The sequence below is a fragment of the Phalacrocorax aristotelis genome, chromosome Z, assembly GCF_949628215.1.
Source record: "Phalacrocorax aristotelis chromosome Z, bGulAri2.1, whole genome shotgun sequence".
Classification (NCBI taxonomy): domain Eukaryota; kingdom Metazoa; phylum Chordata; class Aves; order Suliformes; family Phalacrocoracidae; genus Phalacrocorax; species Phalacrocorax aristotelis.
Genome location: NC_134311.1, coordinates 51841368 through 51866772, shown reverse-complemented (window position 1 = coordinate 51866772; position 25405 = coordinate 51841368). Strand labels below are relative to the sequence as shown.

At 37.0% G+C, this 25405-nt stretch overlaps 1 protein-coding gene across 2 annotated transcripts in view; it reads right to left on the bottom strand.

The window, feature by feature from the left end:
• The window catches only part of GLIS3 (GLIS family zinc finger 3), a 177939-nt gene that overhangs the window by 45432 nt on the left and 107102 nt on the right, over nucleotides 1–25405 (bottom strand). For both annotated transcript variants that reach the window (XM_075078828.1, XM_075078827.1), the window contains 2 exons: nucleotides 10936–11097; nucleotides 9392–9502 (listed from right to left, as the gene is read on the bottom strand). In XM_075078828.1, the coding sequence (XP_074934929.1) occupies nucleotides 9392–9502; nucleotides 10936–11097 (273 nt within the window). The remainder of the gene's footprint in view (nucleotides 1–9391; nucleotides 9503–10935; nucleotides 11098–25405) is intronic.

Here is a 25405-nt window from a genome sequence, read left to right as displayed (position 1 = left end):
CCATTCTAATTTTCTCTCTGCATAACCTCAATACACCTTTATGTTCTTCCTGAGTTGCCTGCCCCTTCTTCTAAAGGTCATAAACTCTCTTTCTTTTCTTGAGTACCAGCCAAGTCTCTCTGGTCAGCCAGCCCAGTCTTTCTCCGCGCCACCTGTCTTTCAGCACACAGGAAGAGCCTACTCTTGTGCCTTTAAGATTTCCTTCCTAAAAGACGTCAGCCTTCTGGCATTGCTTTGCCCATCAGGACTGCATCCCAATGGTCTCTGTCAACCAGGCCCCTAAATTAAGATGTGGCACTCTCAAGCCCACTTTCATGCATACGCTGTGGTAGCGAAGTGAAGACACACAAATGCAGAAAAGGATATTGTTTGCTGCCAAAAATGAACCTGAAGAATACAAAATGCTGTGGGCATGCACTGACAGCTGTTTAAAGAGTTCTGGGATAATCTGGATTTTTTTTTTTGCAAAAATGCCAAATGTAACAAGGGCGGCAGCACTTTTTCCTTCTGGTGCACTTTTCAACACACCACAGTGCCAAAGCTCACAGGAACATGATCTCAGGGCAGAAATCAAGTGCATGGAGAAATCATGATGTGAAATAATAAATGTAACATCATATTGAACCAGCAATCTCCTGGTTATAACAAGTGTCACAGCTGCCAGAGCACCGTGAAAATCACAGGGGGGTTTCAATGTTTCCTCCTCCCCAGAGAGCAGAGCTCTACTTGCACCACTGGCAAAGCATATCCCCCATGATGTAGCTTTCTTGCAAGGCACACCTCATGCACCCCTCCACGGTGCACATTGCTGCTGCTGCAGGGGAGGGGGGTTGGTCAGCCACAGGCAGTCCTCCTCAGGGTCTGCTTTCCTGTTTCTCACTGATCATGCTCAAAAGAACTGGTCATTCGTAGTCTCAAAAGTTTTCCAACAAATTGTATGATTAAATTCTTTAAACACTGCTGCCCATTCCTAATCCCTTTTTGCCAACATCGCTTTCAGGAAAAATTGCTGCACACCATGGTGCCTGATTTATATTTCATTTTGAAAACAGGAAGTAAAGGGATTAAAGTTGGGGATTAAAACACTTACTCTTTGCTGCAATTTTTCTGCAGAATAGTTTCTTAGTTGCCATGGACACTGCTTAATGACCTTTAGCCCCTCAATGGACTCCTTTTTGCATTAGTGACATCTTTTAAATGGACTCCACAGAGAACAAATGAGGGAAAATATCCTTATGTTCAACTGCTCTCAAAGCAAGAAAATAGATTTGCTTCCCTTTCAAGCCATTCTCTCCCTTTTGCAGTTTTAACAGTGAAATCTGAACTAAGAGTTTGAACAAGGGCAAGTGAAGCCTGAAAGATGCAGAAGCAAACTGGGCTCATACTGTAGGATCTGGCTGTTTGGTCCCCAAAAGGCAGGTGTTCACAAACCAAGCAGTTTCTCCACATTAACACAGTCACATAACAGACAATGACACTGATAACTACCTTAGTGCCTGAATAACCTGCTGAAATACCAATGAGGTAATGCTCTAATCCTCCTTGGCTCTCTCCTTCCTCATCAACTAACTTTAACTCAGGACATCCTGAGTTAGAAAAAATAAAAAAGAAGTTAATTTATTTCCTGTAAGAAACACATTCAAGCATTGTGTTTCTTGATTCACAAAAGAGCCTAGTTCAAATACTAAGAAATTAAAGGAAATTAAAGGAAAATCTGGAAATAAGTGCTGTGAACTTAAATAAATCAAAAATAACCGGTAAAGAAAATTACCAAACATTGTTTTCTATTAATGTTCTCCACTAAATCTAAATGCTGGTGTAAAATTTTGGTTATTCCAAAATCTTTAAAAATCTGGTAGATTCATCAGTTGTGCAGTAAAATCAATACGTAGTCACAACAAAAAACACTGCTTTTACTGTAAAATAATATAAATAATAACAATCAAGAAGTATGAAGCCCTGTAAGGAGCAAGAGCTCTGTATTACTTTGCTTCGGAAATAATGTATTTGGTGGCATGACCCACAAAATACAAAGGTAGACAATCTATCAAAACTTTTTAGAAAACTCGACATTAACCTGTAATGAAAATACTTGTATGTCTTATTTCCAGAGGAATACTGTTGAAGAGGAAGATATCTTGTCTTTAAGCACTTGGGTTTTTTTCCCATTTCTCTTAACATTTTCATTGTAGGATGGACAGGTTTATATACATTATACATAACAGGGATCTAAGAAAGGAGAGGTGGACTGTAAGAAAAGGGATATAAAATGACTAGGCTTCAGAAGAATTCAATTATTGAGATCTGCCTCTAAAGGTAGAGATTTTATATACCCTTTTTGCTAGTACAGGGATTGCACAGTGGCAGAAGAGCAATATCTGCAGGATCATTACTAGCTGTACAAGGCAGCTTCTGTAAAGCCCCCTCAGTTAAGATAGCAACCTGGTTCAAGGTCAGCACAGGCCACTCTGCAAGGCAATTCCAGGAATTTCTTTGGCCAGATGATCCATATCCTTATTTATTTCCAACACGCTCCACACCTACTGTGGACTGCTGTGCTCCACCAGCCTCTACTACAGTCTGAAGTACTGTACAGTCATACATACAACCTGCTTCATCCCATCAGTGCAATGAACTACCTTTTTTCTTTAGTGTAATCAGGAAAATGATTCTGAAAACTTCCAGCCATTACTGGCTGAGCGGTTTCTGAAAGTGCAATAAATGCAACATGGAATAAATCATGCACAAATAGTAGCAGGATTAGAGAGACCCTCATTGCCTGCCCTTTATCCCTCCTCAGCACAGTAACACCTGAAAAGATCTCCTTCCAACCAGATATCACAGGAACAAATCTTGGAAGAGTCCATCTTCACTGGAAGGATGTTTTGACAACTCCCCAGAAGCCACTGTTCTGCCATCATTTTACAATTGACCAATCTGTGTCAAAAAGGAAGATTATCAGGCAGAAATGGACCAAGCTAGAAGTCTGTACACATATCCCTTATCTTCTGAGGTCTCAGTACCCCCTTCATTCCTTAGTGATTTGGTAGGTGTACCATATACACTACAATTCAAAAAACCCTCCATCAAGTGTAGACAACTTTCAGAAATGTCCTTTAGACCACCCTTCCCAAAGCTATGCCTCTATGATATTTGCTTTCTGGCAGAGACAGTACAAAACTTCTGTCCTGGAAAAAGACAGGAAAATAGACACAAGCACTATTTCTGCGTTAGACTAAGTACCAACCAAATAAATAAATAAGGAGCAAAATATAGTTAAGATTAAACACTGCATGCGTTAGATGCAGTTTATGCTTCTTTGCATTGTATTGAAAAATCCAGTAGAGACCTAGGAGTACAACTTATTATGTTATGCATCTGCTGAAGTGTTAAGCGATCTGGTCAGCTGAATCCATGCACGGTTTCCTCAAGACCCATTTGAAAGAGCTAAGATGATGCACGTTTCTAGAACACAGACAGCTTCCAGAGGCAACTGCTTTGGTGTCTGATCCATAACTCATTTACACAACAAGATCAAAGACACGGTCTGGGCACTGTTAAAACTGCGAAAGAATCAAAGACTTATCAGGAGAAAGACATTATCTGGTATATTTTAGTCTTTCAGTTCAAGGCTCAGACTGAGACTTTTACATTCCCTTTAGCTGCTCTTGTTTAGCTGAACAGTTTAAATTATTTCTTAATATTTTTTTCATAAAGATGGAGCTAACCAGTTGTATACTTATCTACTACACTTTAATTAAATGGAAACAATGTTCTAAATCTTTTTTTGGCAGGACACATTGGCTTAAAGAACTATTATACATGACAACAGTTGTTCACTTGTATAATTATGGATAAAATTAAAACCGTATCTAAAAATATAGACACTGTATTGTTCAGATGACAAGGTAGACGTTACCAAACTGATCTTGTTCTTGCCAAACAGCTGTACAAAATCAAAGCAAACTTTTGTCCTTTTTTTGAAATAATCTCTTATCTGTCTGAAAATGCACTTTCTAAAAAAAGAAAACCTCTAAAAAAAGCATTGGACATTGCAGATGCTCATGACAAGATCTACACAAAGCCAGCAGAAGGTCCATTCCATTCACAGTGGGACTTGCACTGTAATACTTAAAAGTGAATCAAACATTTTCTTTACATTTACAAATACAGATTTCTTCAGCAAGACTCCTGCAGAAATAGCAAATTGTTTTTCATGGTATACTTGTATGACAAAGATAATGCTCTTGTACAAGGCTGAGTGCTAGCTCACACAACAAATAGATCTTCATGAAGAGCATGATGGTAGTATTTGCCTTCTATATTGGTTTCAAATCACCGGGTATGTAATAGCGCAGGCTCTGGATTTTGTTAATGATATGTTGCAAAATTTCATTTTCACTAACTTCAATAAAAAGATTTAAAAACTAAAAAAGCTATGGATTCATATTTTCAAATACAGTATCATCAGCTCACAGATGAAAGAAATTTGCTGTTCACTGACAACACAAAGTGTAACCAACTGAAAATAAGCTTACTTGTGCCAAGTTGTCGTGGTTTAGCCGGCAGCTCAGCCCCACACAGCCGCTCGCTCACTTCCCCACCAGTAGATGGGGGAGAGAATCAGAAGGGTAACGCTTGTGGGTTGGGATAAGAACAGTTTAATACTTAAAATTAAAAGAAACAACAGTAGAAATGCAACGTAAAGGAGAACAACCAGAGGCGCAAAGCCCCGGGGGAGGGGGAAGGGAGGGGAGAAGGGGAACGAACCACCGAAACAAACCACACACGACGCAGCCGCTCACCACCCGACGCCGCGCCGCTCCCGAGCCGCAACTGCCCCCCGTTAATATACTGGTCATGGTGTCACATGGTATGGAATGAACATGCCACTGGCCAGTCGGGGTCAGCCGCCCCCACCATGGCCCCGCCCCTCCCAGCCCCCCCCGCCACGCGGCACAGCGCGGGAAGCTGGAAGGGTAGCCGACCCCCCACGGTGAACCCCTTCTCAGACAAAACCAGCACACTAGTGGTACCCTGGTTTTTGACTAGTCAGAGAATCCACAGGATGACTCAAGTAACAAAATTACTCAGCCCTGTTGAAGATACCAAAGCAAAGCTCTCAACTGTCGCTTTCCCTATCAATACTGTTCTATAAATAAGAACTACAGGATCCAATAGATATAATGATTCATCCTGGCTTTGTGTAGACTATATTTCTACCATTAACTGCTGCACCCAATGTTATAGGCTGGCAATTTTCAGAGCCAGTCTATACTCAGAGCAAAAAGTATCACTGCATAAATGGTCTTCAGATTTTATGAAGTCAGAGAATAGTGTGTGTTTTATAAGAATAAATAATATGAAGATTAGCTGAAGCAAATACCTGCTTCATTCATCATTCTGTTTTCCTAACCTTTTCTTCTGATTCTCTGTAATTCTAAAAAGCAATCCAAGTAACTGTATTGTTTTTACTCTGCATTTGAAAGAAGAAATGAAACAGAAATTTCAGCTCATGATTTTTTCCTCCTTGTCGTTTCCTTTCAAAAATCCTGCATGTTTACCATTGATTCTGGGAAACAATCAGTTTAGGCTGTTAAAGACCATCTTGATATAAAAGATGCTAGTTCAGGAAGTGACTTAGCTAAAAACTGGATTTCTCTCCTTTTTCGAGTTTTCCATTTCTCTTTCTGGTCCTGGCCTGCCTTTAAAATACACAGAAGATTGAAAAAGCTGAGCAGTTGTTAGGTAATTATTGATGTAAGGTGAAAAGAAAAGGTAAATAGTTCATGAGACCCTAAATTAATTTGAGGTCCAAGCCAGATAAAGATTTGCAAACACATAGCATATCAAATGTTTAAGTGGCATTTGCCTGTATGTACCAATATGCTTTCTAAATTGACAATTCAGTTCAACTCTGCACGTGGAAAAAATGACAGAAAGAAACAGGTTGAAAGATGAGAGACTATAGGAGTACCTAGGGTGGAAAAAAGCCCTGGGACTGGTCCTACCATGGCATATGCACCTCAGACACCTACAGATGCGTCTTCCAGACCAGTCCCAAGATCCATCTAGACTGCCTTAAGTTATGTACAGTGTCCACTAGTGGCTGGCATTTCAGGAAAAAGAGTGAGAAACTGCAGATCGTCAGTACAGAAATACCATGCTTTTCCCTAACCTATTTAGCTTGATGCTGACTTCTATCCTGAAGCATGATCTTGAAGCACTGATATCCCTTGCAGATCTTATATTTATTTTTAACCCTGTCTCATTACACACAGAAATATCCATTTTTACACACAGAAATTCCCTTTGAATACCACATGACTCAGGTTCCGTTAGATGTTGTGGTAATAAGCACCACATGGTAATTGTCCAACACAAAAAAATCTTTTAAGTTTGCTGTCCTTTCAAAGTTGAAAGGAGGAGATGACTATGAAGAGGGCAGGTTTTAAAAGTAACTGTAGTCCAGGGGTATGATGTGCATTAGCATTCCTCTCAGAATCACTCTGTGCTCTCATTTTGGGTGCTGTCTAGTTTTCTATCACTGACTTCCCTGCTTAGAAGGAGCTCCATCCATCTTCCTCACGGGAAGATGAAATCCAGGCACAGTCAGCAATTTTTACATTTTAAAACAACATAGGAAGCCTGCTTTTTATCCCACCAAAATATTTTAGAACTACAGACTATTATGATACATTGAGATTACACCTAAAATGTTTTGCTAGATATTTTCGGCATCTGTTACCAGATGTTTGCATGGTATTTCTGTACATGCTTGCCCTCATGCTTTATGAAGAATTTTACAAATTACACAAAGATGATTAAAGCAGGCATGGCTCTCTTTATTCTGCTGCCTTCCTTTGAAAAGTGAATGGAAGTTTATTGTGCTATCCACTAAATTGCTTCCATTAAATGTATTTGTGCCGGGGTATTCTTGGTCTAGAGGATTTCATCCCATTACCTGGAGAGCTTCACAGTTAAATGTATTTGGTGGATGGCTGGAGGCTGTGGGTTGGGAGAAGAAGGGGAACAGTGGCTGCCTTACAAGATTTGCAGAAAAGGCATTTTTGCCTTACATGGTAAGTCCTAAACAAATATCAACAAAAGTTGCTTAAAATAATTCAGAGATGGAAATTATCTATATCACATTATATAATCTGGCGCTATTTTAAAGGGCCAAGGAATGGGTCAAAGCTTTGAAGACAGATATAGAAAATCTGGGCTGAAGACTCAATGTAATGTTTAGCACAGCAAGTAGCTGATTCCACTGCTATGAATATACTTCATCCTGCTATTTTAAGTCTATGCAACATCAAAGACACATTTGCAGGTAGAGTCTGGGAGAGCCAGCAACTTAAGACACCACAATAATGTCACTTGGTGTGTAGGGGGAGGTTAAAAGGAGGATTAAAAGCAGTCAGGCAGAATATGTTAAATGAATCCATGACTAACGGGGTGTGACAGCAAAGGGTTTCATGCTTTTCAATAGAACAGATCCCTAGGGCTGGAAGTATTACTCAACTGTGCCTTTATCACCTTGGAATTTTTATGGTTATTTTTGATGAATTCACATTTTTATAAAGACTTTTGACATTAAGCCAATTTTCACTTTTAATTAAAGCCATAAATAACCTTAATTCTGCATTAAAAGGTTTATTGTTTCTTACTTTTTATTATTACTGCCAGGAAATATTTCAAATACCAAAGCATGATGTTAGTTAGCAATTTTAAGTTCTCAAAGGTCCAGTAACTATGCTGTACCTTGTCAACATTATACATTACGAACTTCATCCATGCTTTAAGAATCTGGCTTGATAGATGCCACAATTTTTCTTTTCTTTTTGTGAAGGTTTGGCCTATTTCCCCTACCATGTATCAACGTCTCTCAGGCGACCAGTGAGCATAAATAAATCCTTATCAAACAGGGATTAAAAATAAGCAATTTTAAGTCTAGAATGTGCTCAGAGGGAGTCAAGGGAGGAATAAAAAGGGCCAGACTTAAACCGTCTGGCACAATGAAAGAATGGAAAATGAGCAAAATCAAACAGTGAATGAAATACAGGAAGGAAAATCCTATACAGTACTGCAGTCTGACAAAATGAGAGAAAACATTATTTCACTTTCAATGACAGTGATGTTACAGTGCAGTTTAATACCTCTATTCAGGTCCATTCTGCCAGTTTTAGTTGAGGCATCACACACAGATTTCTTGGAATGCAACATCTTGATCAGCATTCACTTTAGATGCTTGTGAAAGACGGTGTCTGAGTGACTGAGTTGCCCTCCTGGGATAGGCAGGATAGGGCTCACAGACCTCCTTCAGCGGTCCTGCCTGCGGGCAGTGTGCACAGAAGCAAGGGAGCCAAAGTGCTACTTATCAGGTGAAGTGAACGCTCAGTTACTTCTTTGACACAGGAGTGGGCGCTTCTAAGTTTAAAGGAAATTCCTCAAGAAAAATATAGGCCAGTTCCTCAGAGGCTGACATGCAGGTCTCTGCTGCCATATCCAACTTCAACAAACCACTGAATCAAAACTTACTCTTTGAATTTGTACAATGCAGCTTTAAAGACTGCCCCTTAGTGCTTCCAATGCTGTACGAAGTAATTTTTTGCTACTTTCTAATAATTTTAAAACTTCTAAGCTATAACTTGTTTTACATAGGGATGACACCTCAAAGGTTTATTTATCCCTACACTATGCATATTCCCCTTTCATCAGGACCAGTTTCCTTTAAAATGGAAGCTTAGATTTTTATCCTTAAAGATCTAAACAACCTAATGAAATAGTGCCAGTGATTAATAGAAGGTATGATTAAAAAATGCTCAGGAAAAAAAAATCATTCCCTTAGTTCACAACTCAGCTCTTCAAAGATGTGCTTACACATATAAACAACTGTTGACTCATGGACTTGACATCCACAGGGAACCAGCATTGTGAAATGTCTTGGTATTTGGAAGTGTCTGGCATATGGAAAAATAATTTAGAGCTTAATCTCACATACTGTCCATTTGCCCTCAAAATTCATCCTTCCATCAAAAACTGGCCACGTAAACTGCATTTTCTATTACTATGTATTTAGCAAGTGGCAGAACTTTAAACACAGTAAATTCTATTTTCAAAAACTATTTTTGATTTGCCTCATTATGTATGTTTAGTGATTAATCATCACAACAGAAAATAAAAAGCATTAAAGCAGGCAGCCTCATTAAGTCAAAGATGAAATTATAATCTATTTAAGAAACATATCTATTATTTCCCATTAACTGTTTTTCTAATCAACAGTCTGAAATCAGCACAAGTACTTGAAGTCATGCATTGAAACATCTAATGTTAGAACACTGACTTCTCCACATAAGCTTTACACCAGGAAACACAGTAAAAAACTTACCTTTTTCCTAACTTGTTGGTCTTGGGAAGAATGGGCTTTCACATGCTTTCTCAGGGAACTTGGATCTGTGTATCGTTTAGTACATCCTGGAATCTGACATGCATAAGGTTTCTAATGCAAAAAGAAAAAGGATACACAGCTGTTACAGATAATTTTAACTCAAGAGAATCCTTTCTGAACCTTGGGATGCTGCAAACCACATTACTACAGAACACAAATGTACATTATTACAAGCAGAACGCTGGCTAATTTATTAGAAAAGAAAAGGAGGAAAGTAAAGCTTACATGGAAAAGACGAACCAAAGAAAAGCTTTCATTATGGCACCTCTCATTGTTACCCTTTTTTTGTAATCAGTACAATGAATATTGCTAGTTATACTCACATTTCTTCCACCCTCAGAGAAATCTTTGACTTAATCAGAAATTACATTCTTTAGTGAATCAGGTAAAGAAACTGCAGTAAAGGCCCAGATAGACTGTTTAGGATTATAGAAGAATCTGCTTCAGAAAAAAGAACAAGTGTTAGTTTACTATATTACAAAGAGAGCAAGCAAAAACCAAAGGAAGCACTGAATACTGAAGTTTCAAAAATTTTCCAAACAAAAATACATATTTTAATGTGAGGTACAAGACAAACTCCTTCAGCTCACAGTTTCTAATAACATGCCATTTTAGAAAGATACCAGTCCTATAATACCTTTATAGTTTTCTTAAAAGAAAGTCCAATAAATCTAACTCACCAAATAAATATAAATCTCTATAAATATCTTCTTCTGCGTGTTCTAACCTGTCTGTCTTCCCTGAAGACTTGTAGGTCCACAAGACAGAGTCTTAAATGAAGAGTAGGTCAACTATTTGATGAAAATAGCTATTTTGCAATTTAGCTATTTGTTTCACAAAGCATTTCTGAAAAAAACTCTGTACCATTACTAACTTACCAGTCATACCATCGACTATTCAAAATGGATAATTTAAGTTTTGTGACAGCCATTAATTCAAATGGCATTGTTCTTACTGGACTTCTGCCCTTTGGAAATTGCTTGTCTCTGACGAAACACCATCTTTTGTTATGAAACAAAAGTTTTTAAACAAATCTCAGCTGTGACTCAAATTCACAAGCAACAATTCATTGCATGAAAATTTTTAGATTCACAAAATTATTCTTCCTCTCTTGACTTTCTGATACATGCCCCAGCCTTAAGGTTAACTGAGTTTTTGTCAGAGAATAGCAGTTATTATTGCAGATTACTTCTGTGCCTTTGCATAGTGACTTCAGGTTCCCTAAAGATTACCTAAGAGAGAGAAAGTTACTGCCTCTACTTTGCAGCAAAGCCCATGGAGCTGTGACCTTTTTATCAACTAGTCTGGCACATCTTCATCCATGCTTACCGAACCGGGTCACTTCTGAAACAGCTTAAACAGGCTCATCAGACATTTCTCCCTCCCATCTCTAAGGTTATGGGCTACCTGCTGCCACCAAGCTGGAAAGAAGGAGCACATGGTCTAATATACAGGGGACTGCAATGGGACGTCTGCTTCCTTACAGTGTCCAAGTGTGTCCTCTGGTGCTTGGCGCGGTCGCTGGAGTTGCTGAACGCTTTCTGGCAGCCAGGGTGCTGACAAAGGTACGGCTTTTCACCTGTATGGCTCCTTAAGTGAATCTTGAGATTTTCTAGTCTGGAAAAGGCTTTCTTGCAACCCTCAAACTAGAAAAGAGAAAGAAAATATTTAAAAGCAAAGCACCCACAGCAAACTGCAACAGCAAACACAAAGCAGGAGGGTGAAAGGGCTTCTTGCAGAGAACTCCAGCCTGCTATGGCTGGATGGCGCTCCAGAGCTGAGGAAAGCCTGGTTTCACATTGTGGGTGTCGCTGCACAGTTTGAACCTTTTAGACCATAAAAATGTATTTATCCTCCTAGGAGACTATGTCCTACTCCCATTTCACAGATGGGACACAGAGACCCAAAGAGACCAGTCAGGTCAGAGCACAGCACCACTTATCCTATGTGGGAAACACAGCCCCAGCTGATCCTCCCAATAGCACACAGAAAGCAAAACCGTCACTGTGGGGTTCCCCAGTCCTGCACTAGCTACTGTTACCTCAGCACTGGGCTTGTTTGGATATTGGCAACAGATCTGCACACAGGCATCTCTTGGTACCAACCCAACCTACAGAGCAACAATAAAATCATGCAGGGAAACGTCAGTCTGCTCTGCCTTGCTGATGGTGATGTTAAAAGTAAAATGATTTTTGAAATATTTCTTTACCTTTGTGCTGTGATTAAATGTATGAGGTACTGAAAGTAATGGGAGCCCATCAAAACAGGATTTAATCCCTACGAGTAACCAATAATCACGTGACACAGTATTTCTACACCTGATCAAGTACTGCATCTGCAGAGAAAACTATGTTTATGTGAGCAGAAAACCAGTTCTTCATCTATCATGTCCCCACAGTGTACTCTATCGTAAGGGAAACTAAAAACCATCAGTTCTATTTGACACCAGCATTTTTATGTTAATTTTATTTCAATTAGACTTTAATATTTATGAATATTAGTTAGAACTATAGGCTTTTTTAATTCTATCAGTCAAGATCAGTTTATCTCATTAATTTCAGCTGCTGCATATTCCACTGCGCAACATCTAAAGTATCTGCTACATAACATGCGAGTTTGCACTTCTTGTATACTTGCCAAAAAAAAAAAGGGCAGAGATGTCAAACATTTCTAATGCTAACACAAAATTTTCCACTGAGCCATTTTTCACTGATGTTAGAATAACACAAATAAATTTTATAATATATTATTCAGTGCATGTATTTTACAATAGCACAGGTAGAAAAATACTGACATAATTCTAATCATAATTAGCATGTCTTTCTTACAAATCTGTAAGACCCTCAAAAATGAGAAAAAACCAGGATATAAAATGTTAATCATTTAATTTTAAGCACTTCAGGTTTTTGGATTAATGCAAGAGAGAGTTACAACTTCAAAGAATAAAGTGCAGGGAGAAATTACGGGCAGGGGGTGGGGGAAGTTGCAGCATCCCCAAACAACCTGGGGAGGCTCAATTTCTGTGCAGCACTCCCTAACAGCTTTTATTTAGTTTTAGCAACAGAAGGAAATATAATCTGAATTTTGCCCAGGAAAATACAGTAAATAACAGAAAAAACCACATTAACTAAATAGCAATATTAAAACCAAACTTAAGAAATTAAAGCATGAGAAAGGGGATGAATCACCCCAGTGTATCATAACTGCAATTTTCTTTCACACACATACATTTCAGAGAACTTCTGAACCCATGAGGCTTTTTATTTATATCCCATCTCTTTATCCAAAGCAAACCCACAGTGCTTTTCAGATTATCCAATTTTGATCACTAAACATTAATTTATACTTGTGCATATTGTGCTGGCTTTATGTTTATGAAGGTTTAGTATGCAAGAAAAACATTGCAAATGTAAAAATATTTTTACTTTTACAGAACTATTGTTGGAAAATAATTCAGGACCAAAAAAAAAAAAAAAAAAAGAAAAAAGAAAAAAGAAAAAAAAAAAGACGACAGATATCTCTTACAATTGCCCGGATAAACATAATATACTTTTTTTTAAGGAAAAAGTAAAGAGTGGAGAAAGCATACAAAATATGAGAGCAAAAAGACCTATACAATAAACCGCCTTTGAAAAGAATAATAATTCAAGAGCAGCTAGAAAAATAACAAAGAAACCTACTGATTAGCCTATCTTATGTAGACAAGTTATTATTTCTTATTACATTCATAAAAGAACCACTACCCATTCTAATGACAGTGACCAAGCTGTACATAAGTATGAGATAAATTGTAGTATCTCAACCAGCCCTCAGTTTCATAGGATAAAACTCAGCCCAGTGACAAATTTCTAAAACCAGGCCCTCTGTTTTGTATATTTCACAAGTTTTTAAACTTTGAATCTTCAAGCATGTAAACCAAATTAAATGTGTACATAATTCTTATACAACTACAAAATTAGCATTTAACTGGGCAAAAATGTTTAACTGAGCAGAACTGGGGAATATTATCTTATAAATTTAAAAACTGTGATTTCTGAAGACTCCTGCATTGCTGATCATAACTTGGAAGCGGAGAACATAATCTGAGATTCTCTCTCCCCTCCACAGCCCTTAATTACTGTGTCGTATTCACAAGGCTATGTAAAGTTGTGTATTGCAGAAAAGGTCAATCTAGCAAAACACAGAAACTACAGGCCTGTATTATCAGAAAGACCATCTTTACACAACAGTTAATGAATGTTTACTCTAAAAACCAGACTTTTTGAAGCCTTGGGAATCTCTGATGCTTAAGATAAAAAGAATGAAAAGATATTCTTTCTAACAACACAAAACATATATTCTTTCCTGATAACCAGAGTTAAATGAAAGTATTCAAGAGAACACACCATTATCTATGGGGGAAAAAAGTCAGGTAGATGGTAGTTGTATTTTGAAATTGAACTCTTCATAGTTTCTAAGTTACTAACTGTGGTAGAAGAGGAGGATGTAACACCTTTGTTACAATTAGTCACTTTAAGTTCATGGCATGCATTTGGCATTCTGAAGCCGTTTAACACTCCTAAACATACTCCTGATTAAATCAGATTTTTTGGAAGTACGATATGGAATCAATTGTGTAATGTTTTCCTAAACTGCAATACAGAAATCATAGTTAGTGAGCTTTTATTTTTACTGTTGCATGCAAACTGAAACTGGTAAGTAGCTCATACAGAAAATTTCCTCTCTGTACTTCCTAAACTTGGGAGCTCTTTTTAAAACATATTCACTGGAATGTCAATATCCATGTTTACCTTATCTTTTTATAAGGACAATTGTCAAAAGCAAGAAAAGATGTATTTACCGGGAGAGGTAAAGCATGTCAACAAAAAGCAAAAGCAGTGCTACGACTTTAAAATGCTTGTGTTCTCATGAGTGTGCTATTCATGTTTGTACACAGACAGATGGTGTTCAGGCACCAGGCATCCATTCTGAAAATTACAATATCGTGACACAGATTTATATAAAATAATCTGTGTAGCACGTAAAGCCCTGCTGGATGCATCATGCACTCCTGAGCTATGTCTAGAATTAGACAGCAACCTTCATTATTAAATACATTTAGGCCCTTACACTGTAGGAACAGCATGGTGATACCTGTGTGAATACTTTAATGTTAGTAGCAGATATTCATCAGCCAAATGTTTAAGAAACTAGTCAGTTTTCACTGTAAAAGGAAGTGCTATGATTATCTCAGGTGACCACCATTGTAACAAAGACTGAAGACCTTGCTCTGGCAAACAACATCTGTCTGAGATCTGATCCATTCACAGAAGAGTATCTAGTCTTCATTTTAAAAGTCAATGACAGACTGCCCAGCTTCTTCTTAATCCAACTACCCCTTATTACTATCTGGTATTAAAAATCTTCACTTCTTCTGATCTGAATTTGTTTTGCTTCAGCATCCAGTGTATTTACTTTTGTCTTCTTTTGCTATATTTACGTGATAAGTAATGTAAAAGTTAACTTCTGATTCTACGTATTTTCTGTTATCAAGTCACTTAACTTTATCCAAAATAAGCAATGCTTTTTCAGACCTACTTTGAAATTGATTCTAAACCCAAAACAAATAAAATTAAATACTCATAGAAATATTGACACCTGAGCAGTATTTGATTTTACAATAATGTTTCATCCAATATACAACATAAAGTTACTGTTCTATTCTGATACTCTCACATTTAGGCTTTTAGTATCTTTTCTTATTTGAATCAGTTAGACACAGTGATCCTCAACTATTTTTCAGCATCACTGCATTTGGGGGAGGATTATTGTTTATTTGTTAAGTGTGAAGGATAAGCATTTCCCTAGTGTGTTGCCATGTGTGGGGAAATATTTACAGGATATTATAATGAATACATTTAATTACATGTTCCCAGTCTGATCTCTCTCTAAAGTTATGGGGAGAGGGGAGTTTTTCCTTTTTGAATTTGACTTTGCTAAACATCAACTTTCCTGTAACCATTACATTGCAACAGCTGGCTTTCTGTGTATGAAGAGCCAGTCAGCATCCACAAAAAGTCTCACTAATGAACCTAGATACTTCCATGACAAAATACATTTCGTTCTTCAATAAAATGGAAAACATGCTTCAGGCAAGAAGCAGAAGAGACTGAGAGACCCCCAGACAGCTGTAATCAGGAGAAATGATTGGATCCATCCAAATGACTTCAGAAAGTTAGCCATGACCTATGATTGCCAGAAAGGTGAAGAACTGTCCAAATCTCTGCCAAACTGACTTGGAGGAAATCAACCCAACCTTACATACACACCCAGGACGTACTAACCAGATGCTTCAAATACATTCCTATACAGTTGCAGAACACCAGTTAGTTTGGCTTAGTAACCCATTCAGCCGTAGTGAACCTTTGATGATGCAAAAAGAGAAGAAAAAATCCACGCAGAAAGATACATATCAGAGGGGAGAAATTCCTTCCTGATTTTACAAGGTCAACAAGAAGATTCACCCTAGCAAACATGCTTTCCACGAAAAAGAATCGAAACAATCAACATCTCTATCTTCCATCCCTCTTCTTGATTAAGCACAATGGATGCTACTTCTGGTCCAAGGACACAAGGCATCATAACAGTGGGACTGGGCCTTCCCCACTACATCCACACAGGTAGGAAGACCAGCAGTTTCACAAATTAACAGTTCAGATCAGACATAGCTCTTCCTTTGACAGCTGACCCATGGCTAAACCACATTAATCCATGACTGATTGCACATGACCACACAGATGCATTCTCTAAAAACTCTTCATAGAATATGATTTGGTTTTCCATTGATAATTCCTGTGGTCCCTTTCTGACTAATTCTACATTCATCTGGGATACGAAATATAGGGTCAGTATTTCAGCAGTAGTCTTACCAGTGCTAGGCATTCAGGTAACATGTGTTTTCTGAATCAGTCAGAGGGTTTTCATTACAGTCAGTAATATTAAACTCCCACTCAGACACACTTTTTGCTAGGCAGAATTTCTCATCTTGTAAATATAAGCTACATGTCTTCATTCTTGCTTGCATTGCTTTGCCTTTGGTTGTTTTACAGTGCACCTTTTTATAATGCAATAATTCAGCAAAGTCAATCAGATCATCAGTAACAGTGTGATATCTCAGCATTTGTGGCTCTACTAGTCCCTGTTAATATACAAAGTTTACCTACTTAGCAGCACTATTTTGAGAACAAGTGAAGCACTTTTTATCTAATATGTGCCCTACTAATGGAATGTAATACAAAAAACTTAAAATCATAGAATCATAGAATCATTCAGATTGGAAAGACTCTTAAAATCATCAAGTCCAACCATTAACCTAACACTTCCAAGTCCACCACTAAACTATGTCCCTAAGCACCACAGGTAAATGTCTTTTAAATAACTCCAGGGATGGTGACAACCACTCCCCTGGGCAGCCTGTTCCAATGCTTGATAACCCTTTCAGTGAAGAAATTTCCTCTTGACCTATCGCTTCTCACTTGGGAGAAGAGACTGACACCCACCTTACTACAACCTCCTTTGAGGTAGTTGTAGAGATCTCCCTCCACGTAAGGTTCAAAAATATCATGTGGTTTAAACACGAAAAGCCTTGGAGAAACCCAGTTATAGTGTATATTGTCTTTTTCAAAAAGAAAACTGCAGGCATTTCACCAGCAGTATTTTATATTCCATTCCACACTGATCTCCATCAGCACTGGGACAAAATTCAGTGCAAGACCTCCTCTGGAAACAAAATTATCTGCCTATGATTCCACATTGGAATTGCATTAAAGATATATTAATTAGTAAATTACTAATGAATAATATTGGACTATTTTTTAAATACTCTTACCATTTACAGTTTTATTTACTCTTTTTTTTCAGTAAAATATTCAGTAAAATAGTACCAATTTTCTACTTTTCCCTTCTTCCAACCCAGACTGTAGAAATAACAGCTTGGTAACACACGCTCCCTCGAAGAGCTGATGGACATGGGAGGAGAAAATTAAACAAGTGAGACACTACAGAAGTGAAGAAGGACTCCAAGATGTTTCATGTAGCCTTCTGAGTCTTTGGAAACAGAGTGAGGTAACTTGATATAACATGTGCTGAAAGACTCAAACTGGTATGAGTATGCCTGCTTGAAAACAGTATAAAATGTTGCCTTACACAGATGTACCATCTGGACATTGACCTGATCCCATTCACAACAGCAAGTTACTGTCTGAGATTGCTTTGACAAGCAGCTTGACTTGCTTATTTTTGTGATATCCAAAGCATGACAAATAAGTTTTAAATCCTAGACTTTGGAGAAAGTTATCTGAATGAAAATATAAGCTGCTTCTGAATTTTAGGGAATGCTGTCATACAGGAATGCATATATGCAAATGGAGGGAATGGTATCCCTAAAAACTATTGAGGGAAAAATAAATCCAGAGTAGCATATACATAAGGCCCCAAACCAAATATTTGAATTGTTCAGTAGTCATGTAGCATTTTAAAAAGATTTATTAGCAAATAAAGGGCAAGTTAATTACTTAACAATATTCCATGTCTATCTGTCAATTAATTTTGAATGCTCAGATATGCTGACCAGGTAGGTTCTTCTATGTCAGCACCAAGGCAGGTGGTATGACAAGGACAAAGTATTTTTCCCCAGCATTGCATTTATCACACGAACAGATGTAAAAGCTGTTCTTTATATGGCTTTCAAACAAGAACGATGTATTTCAAGCATTAATTAATAGTCTTTTAAAAAGCATTTCCCTTCCTCAACAGCATTAGCAGGGTGCTGCTCTGCAAGAGATGCAAAGGCTTTCAAAAAATTGAGAGTAAGACCTCATATGAAAACCTTTTCAATAGCTTTTTATTCCCCTAGACTCTCCTGCCTGGCAATCTTGTGAACGACACATAATTAGTGTCAGACATCATTCAAACTGCTGACATCAGGTGTTCACCAACAAGGAGGCTGCATGCCACAGCTGAGATTTAAAAGCCCAGGTTCATTTCATGAAAAATAAGTGCTGTGCTTTTAACCCTTGAAGTGTTTAAATGAGGAAAAATGCAGCATTCAGAGCAGCACTTCATTATAGTGCAACCATTTCTATCTGAACATAATACATTTTGTGACATAGTGACTGAGTGCTTTGGTGGATGCATAGTGCTTATATAAGGCTGTATTTTCCTCAAAGCTATGCAAAGGCCGGGATTTATTTTCTGCTTTTATAGCTAGGTTTATGAAATTATACAATGTCTTGGAATTCTTTGCTCCAGTAAATAATGACAGCCTATGTTTATATGTGATGCATACGATTATAGTAGATGCTTGTTTGCCCAACCATTCAATGACAATTTGATCCAAAGCTTATTGAAGTCAGTAGGTAATTACTCTCTTTTTTTCCACCTAAAAAAAAGAAGGTGCCTTCCACTGCAATATCCTCACTTCAGGTATTTCTGGTAGACTCCATTAGAATTTTACAATCCAGCATTGCAAAAGTATAAATGAAAAGAAAAGGTAATTACAGACCATGACAAAGCCTAAAGTAAATTGTTATTTATCTTCTTTGTACTTCCTACTTTAAGGTAAACGACTTATTATACTCAATAGATGTACAAGAAATTTTCAGAGCTTTTGACTAAGGAGCACATAATGCTTTGTGTATATATGTGTGTGTGTGTGTGTATAGAACAAGATTAATAAACTATATCCTAATATGATTTCAGTTTTCCAACACATCCATCTCTCTGGGTGTATTTTAAGTAAGAAGAGCTACATACTGCCGCTATAACTGAAAAATGCAATTAAATCAATGGAAAAAAAAAGAGATATTAATGCAGAGCAAAAAGCCACACATTGGTTAACGTATGGGAAATTGAACTGGGCTACTTTTTCAGATAGACGCACAAGAAAGGCTAGTCTATTGCATTCTCTTTGAACAAAATCTCACTTTATCAGTCACACTGTACACATTTGGCTGAGTATTTCCATATGTAGAGAGATTACTTGAGCCTATCAATAGTATTTAATTTTAATCTCCTTTCCAAGGAGATCAGTATTCACAGAGAACACGCTCTAGTGTTGGTTCTGACAGCACAAACAGGAACAGTGGATTAAGGATGCCACAAAATCACAGTAAAAGTGAAAGAGGAAAACAGGTAAGGAACTGTCCCCACACACAATACTTTTTTATTGTGAGTGATCTCTTTACAAATGGCTCTTTTTATTGATGTGTTCTTGCTAAATGTAGCATGCTAATTTCTCCTTTTCATTTCAATACTCTGGAGATCTTCATATTTTCACATTGTAGAGATCTGCACCACACCATATACTCTTACTTTCTAGGTAACACCATGCATGAAGACACAAATACCTCAGCTGAAATGAAGCACTGTACATTGAATGTTATTTATCCCCTGAAATAATGGTGTCAAGAGATTCATCTACCATGGAAATGTCTCTTGTTTTCATTGGTTTCAGTAAGCATGGTCATTTCAGCCTTGGAAGCTATTTCTGTTGCTGTAGAGAAGGTAAATATTATGACAGGTCCTTTCAAAAGAAACTATTACTGAACACATCAGCTGCTACTGATTCAAAAACCATATGGTACAGAAACCATTAGAGGAAGAATGAACAATTTGGGAATTCTTTCATTGCTTCCTTTTGGAAGACAGTGCTCCTGAATTTTTCTGTTTTCGCCTTTCTTTCTCTTTCTCCTTGGCTTTTCTAAAAGGTTGTCTTTGATCCTCACATAACTGAGGTCACCATCTGTATTCACGCAGCTTTCTCTACTAAAAGTCGACACAGTTCTAAAACTGTTCACTGTTACAGCAGCTACTATTATTACTGAACTCCGGAGAAGTAATCTAGATTCAAATACTTCTTCCTTCTAGTAAATTTGCAAGAACTTTCATCAAGTAAAAACCCAGTTATTTCCTTGCAGGTATTTTAAAAAAATATATATATACAGGAACACTACCTTCCCCTCCAGTAGAAATTCGAACACGTAGCTACATCTCCTTTCTGTAGTTCAGACCTCTATAGGATCTCATGACAGAGATATGCTATAAATTGAGACCATAGGCTTTTGAATATGGAGATGAGGGAGTGTAAATTACATTCTCACTGGGAAGATTCTGTTGTTGTAGAGCATTTTGCTCTGTGTGAATTTCACAAAGGATTAAATTTTGATCTGTTACACTAGGGGGAAAAAGGAATAAAAGATCATGGAACTCTGAAACCATAGCCCAAATGGGAAAGAAACATGGAGTTTAAAAGGTTTTTCCTCACCAAACTCCGCATCTAAATTCAGATTATTCATGATTCATTCTATTTTCTAGAAATACAAATATAAGTATCTATACCTAGAAATAGGAGTATTCTGTTCTGTCCTGTCCTATCCGATCCTATCCTCCCATCTCTAAACAGGCAAACTGGGACTCAGAAATTCAGACAAACTGCAAGCTATTCTACAAATACTGTCAAAGTATTTCTTCTTACAGTTATTTAAAAATATATCACTTGATTGCCATTTTTCACAGACACAATGATATTAGAGACAGGAAAGCACTAAGACAATCCTCTAGACTAGAGTATTGGTAAACCCTCACACTTATGGTATGCAGCTCACAGCTGACACCGTAAAACTTTTAGCACAGCTTTTTACAGACCTGGGTATGAGGTTCTTTATACCCCAGCATATGTACATGTGTATATGTGCATGTACATGGCCAGCTGCTATCCAGCATAGCTCCCTTAATAAAACCTCATTTATTATTTACAGAGCCGAAATTCATTTTTCTTACAGTTTTTTAAATTGATATAGATCACTGCCAAGAGCAAAATAGGCAGCAAGAGATCATTTGATCTTTCATGAATACAGCATTTGGCTAGAGAAAATATGCTAGAATACAGCAGAACAAGTCCATAAACACAAACTTTGTGTCCAAAGAAATTATGTACTTAAGTTATCCTGAAAAAAAACTATCAAATGGCTCCAATTTTCACAAATTGACACTGATGTTAATTAAAGGGCCTGGTTAAAGAGGTTTTATTAAAACAAAAGCATAAGGCATAATTTAATTGTTTGCTTGTTTATGTAAAGTGCTGTTCAACTTAAAGTGCCTGAGGCAGAAAAGTGCAATGCATACAGGAAGAGGCATCATCAGAAGAAAGAAATATGCTTGGTCAAACCATGTCTTGCACTTTGAAGTTCAAGGTTCACTTGAAAAATGCACCAAACAATATACTGAAAAAGGCAGCTCTTTTACCATTAATGTACTTTTTAATTTTAATGCACTTTTTTCCCTGCAACATTGGCTCAATCATAGGTAACCTATTGCAAAAACACAATTTTTGTTTACACATATAAGCAGAATATGTTATTGTTAAAATAACACAGGATTAGACTGTGTTGCTGTTACAGTTTGTAACAGTGTGAGGAGTACCTTTTTCTGAGTAAGCTGTCTCACAGGGATACACACAAGCAAACTGTTTGATTTCAAGAACCAAAATGTCTTAGATTCACCATTATGCAATAACCACCTCATCAGGATACAGAATTTTTTGCGAATTTCATATGATGGAATTTATTTGAAATTTTTCCTTCAGGGAGGTAATGTTTTTGAATGTTGAACTCATAAGGAGTTCAAGCTATTCAATCCATGGTGTATTCATGGTCCAATCAGTTCATAATGTAGAAAAGATTGTTTCTGTTACACTCTGGCAGAACCAAGAAATATTCAAAAAGAAAGAAAAACCTCTTGGATAATAGTTCTTTTAAGTTTTTTTCTCTATATTACTAACAATTTATGAAAGCACGTCTGTGCTTCTGTGCAATCTCACTTAACTGGCGAAGAAACAATAAGAAAATTAGAATCATGCCACAAGTCTACGAGAAAATTAAGGCTAAAAATAGGATTTTTAGTTCTAAATCTGTATTTTGACAAAAAGAATATATTTTCTTCTATATTTAAAAGAAATATATTATTATAGCATTAAGTCCAAAGAACAGGCCTCTCAACCTTTTTCAGCTAGTTTCTTCAGACGGTTGAGGGAAACTTGAAAACATACATCCTTTTCATTGGATAGAAGTCCTCTACTTTTGTTAGAGGATTTGATTCTTTTTATTCATTGAGTAATGCAGGTGTTTCATTATGAAATAGAAAAAATAATATAGCTGCAATGTGAGAGCCACAATGCTGTTTTAAGGAAGTCTATCACTATGCAGTTGTAACATTTCATTTCATAGAAGATAGTACTTTTGCACAGTTAAAGGGAGGGGCCTGGAGGAAAGAGCTTTCCTTTAAAACTGTCTGTTCAAACACACTTCTTTCTTCCCCTGAAAGACTGATTGCTGAATCACAAAACAGAACAAATTATACCTGTATTGTCAAAAGTACTCCTTTTAAATTAAGTATGCCATATAACAAACTTCAGCATAGGAACTTCAGATGCCTAATTATATGAAATGTAGTTTGCTTTTTAAGTGTACTTAGCATTTTCTTTTTAAATAACATTTTGAATGTTATTATATCACTTAATCCCTCCAATATCTATGTGAGAAAAGAGGGAAAACATTACTCTTGTCCTACACAAAGGACGCGAGGCCAAACATACAGCGGATATGGATTTGGTCATACCATGGGAGTAAATATATGCAATTAAGCTGAGCAGCCTTACCTCTGCCAGTAATAATATTTTGTAATAAATGTTTGGTGGAGATCAGAACATTATAGGGGTTGTGGTCCCAAGATAAATATCCTTTTAAATAAATTATTCCAAATTTTTATTCCTTGCACTGCCTTTTAACAGATTTTATTTGAAATATAATCTGTGCATCTTTATAGCTATGGCTATCCACTATACTTGGATACTTGGCTATAAGGATTACTTGGCTATCCCCTAACTGTACTATTAACTTTGAATTTCTATCTTTTTGGCGAATAGACATGACACACACTGTTTTTTTCTGCCTCTATTTCATAATACTCACTCTCTGCCATGATGATGCCATCTCAGCCATTTTTCCTAGGAAAATTTAATCCTGACAGTTGTACATAAAAAGCAAACACAAGTATGTTACCTGGTGGTATTTCTATTTGGAGGCATGTAAAGCATACAGAAGTTATACTCATGGCCATAGTCATCAGTAAATATTCAGCATTTTCTAACACTCCAAGTGGTTCATTCGCATTTACAGTTGTATCTTGTTCACTTGAATGGTCTGACGCATCCAGAATACACTCTGTAGTATTTAAAATCCAGCCCACATACCCCAAAACTACATAACAAGAAATTGAAAAAAGATTATAATGTTCATTTTATGAATTTCAGAACTTTTAAAAACTACTCAATTAAAATTTGGCAATTTTCAAAAGAAACATGCTATTAATGCGAAATATGCAAAACAAAAATAGAAGCTTTATATTGAAATGTGAAAATTATATCTATACTTTTACTATTGCTTTCTTCCTAATTCAGCTAGGGCAATTTGCTGATTTTGTCATGAATCTGTTTATTGCTATTGCTAGCCTTCAGCTGCATTTCCCAATGAATAGTCATCAAAAATACTAGCCAAGAAACAGCAAAAATTCTTACAGACACCAAAGTGAGACATCCCTTGCCAAATACTTTTTCTCCAAAGAGAGGATGATAAATAAACAAATTAGCTTTAAATCAGATTAATTGATACTTTAATAAAAAGTGTTCAGATTACTGTCTATATGGTTACTGAAAAAATATAGAACAGAAAACTCCCCAAAAGTTGCTATTCAGCAAAATGTAAGCAAATGAAAATAGAGCAAACGTGAATTCTTAAACAACCTTAACATGGCTGTATTACTGCCAGGCCATACTATAACAGTTCTGTCATAATAACCAGGTCCCAATTCTGCATTCCTTGAATATGCACCACTTCCACTGAAGTCAGTGGGAATTTTGGATATGCAAGGAATGTAGAATTAGCTTTTTAATCCTTTAGGCCACAATCCATGATAATTACAGTGCTTCAGTTCTTAATATTGCTGGCTGAACAGCTCTGCAGCACCTTGTAGGGCATTAACAATAGGATACTGCTGATTTAGTCTAAAAATCATACCAGGACCTTGCCTCTGCACTCTTACCTGTAACAAGTAAATTAAACTAAGCAAACGGAAGTTTAGAGTGAAATGCATTTTGAGCTGTTTAGCAAGGGAGACTTAACATTTCTTCCCCCTTTGCCTCTTTTTAAAGGGGAAATCAATAATACAACTCTGCATTTAAAATCCTAGCTTTCCCCTGTTCTGAGCAGAGCTACTGACACAGCTCTCCTTTCATGGCAAAGCAGAGGAGAATATTCACATCACAGTTTAAGAGAGATGGATTACAGAAAAGAACAGTTGTGGAAAACAAGGCAAAAGTGCTTGTATTGTAATCAGTGGGAGTCCATCACAATAGCAAACAGCCAGAGGATGTTTCTTTCTTACCCCAAAAGTAAACCATATGCAAATTTCCAGCAACATTCAAAACGCATTTCTGAGCTCTAGATGTCTTCTATTCTTGGCTGCTTAACACCCTCAGCTTTTTTCAATTAGACCCTGTTTGTTTAGTTAAAAAAAAAATTTTAAAAAGCTCTAAAGAAAGGATTAAGCCCTGTACCTTATGGAGGAAGAGCATAAATTAGAAATTCTTTTCGAATCTAGAGTATGCATTCTTTATTCTGCCCTGCTGGGAAGTGTAGTAAGAATAAAGGCAGAAAGAAGATTTTTTTGCCTCATTTGATTTGTTCAGCTGAAAACATGCTTTTGACTATCTGCAACTAAATCTCAAAATTCATGACAACTCAGACAGTGCTCCCACATGTTGTAAGCCTGTGTGTTAAAAAGAGAGCTGGGAAAGCTTACAGAAACCCACCTGGTGAGCAAGCTCTCCAGATTCAAAAGGGCAAGACAGAAGGCAATATG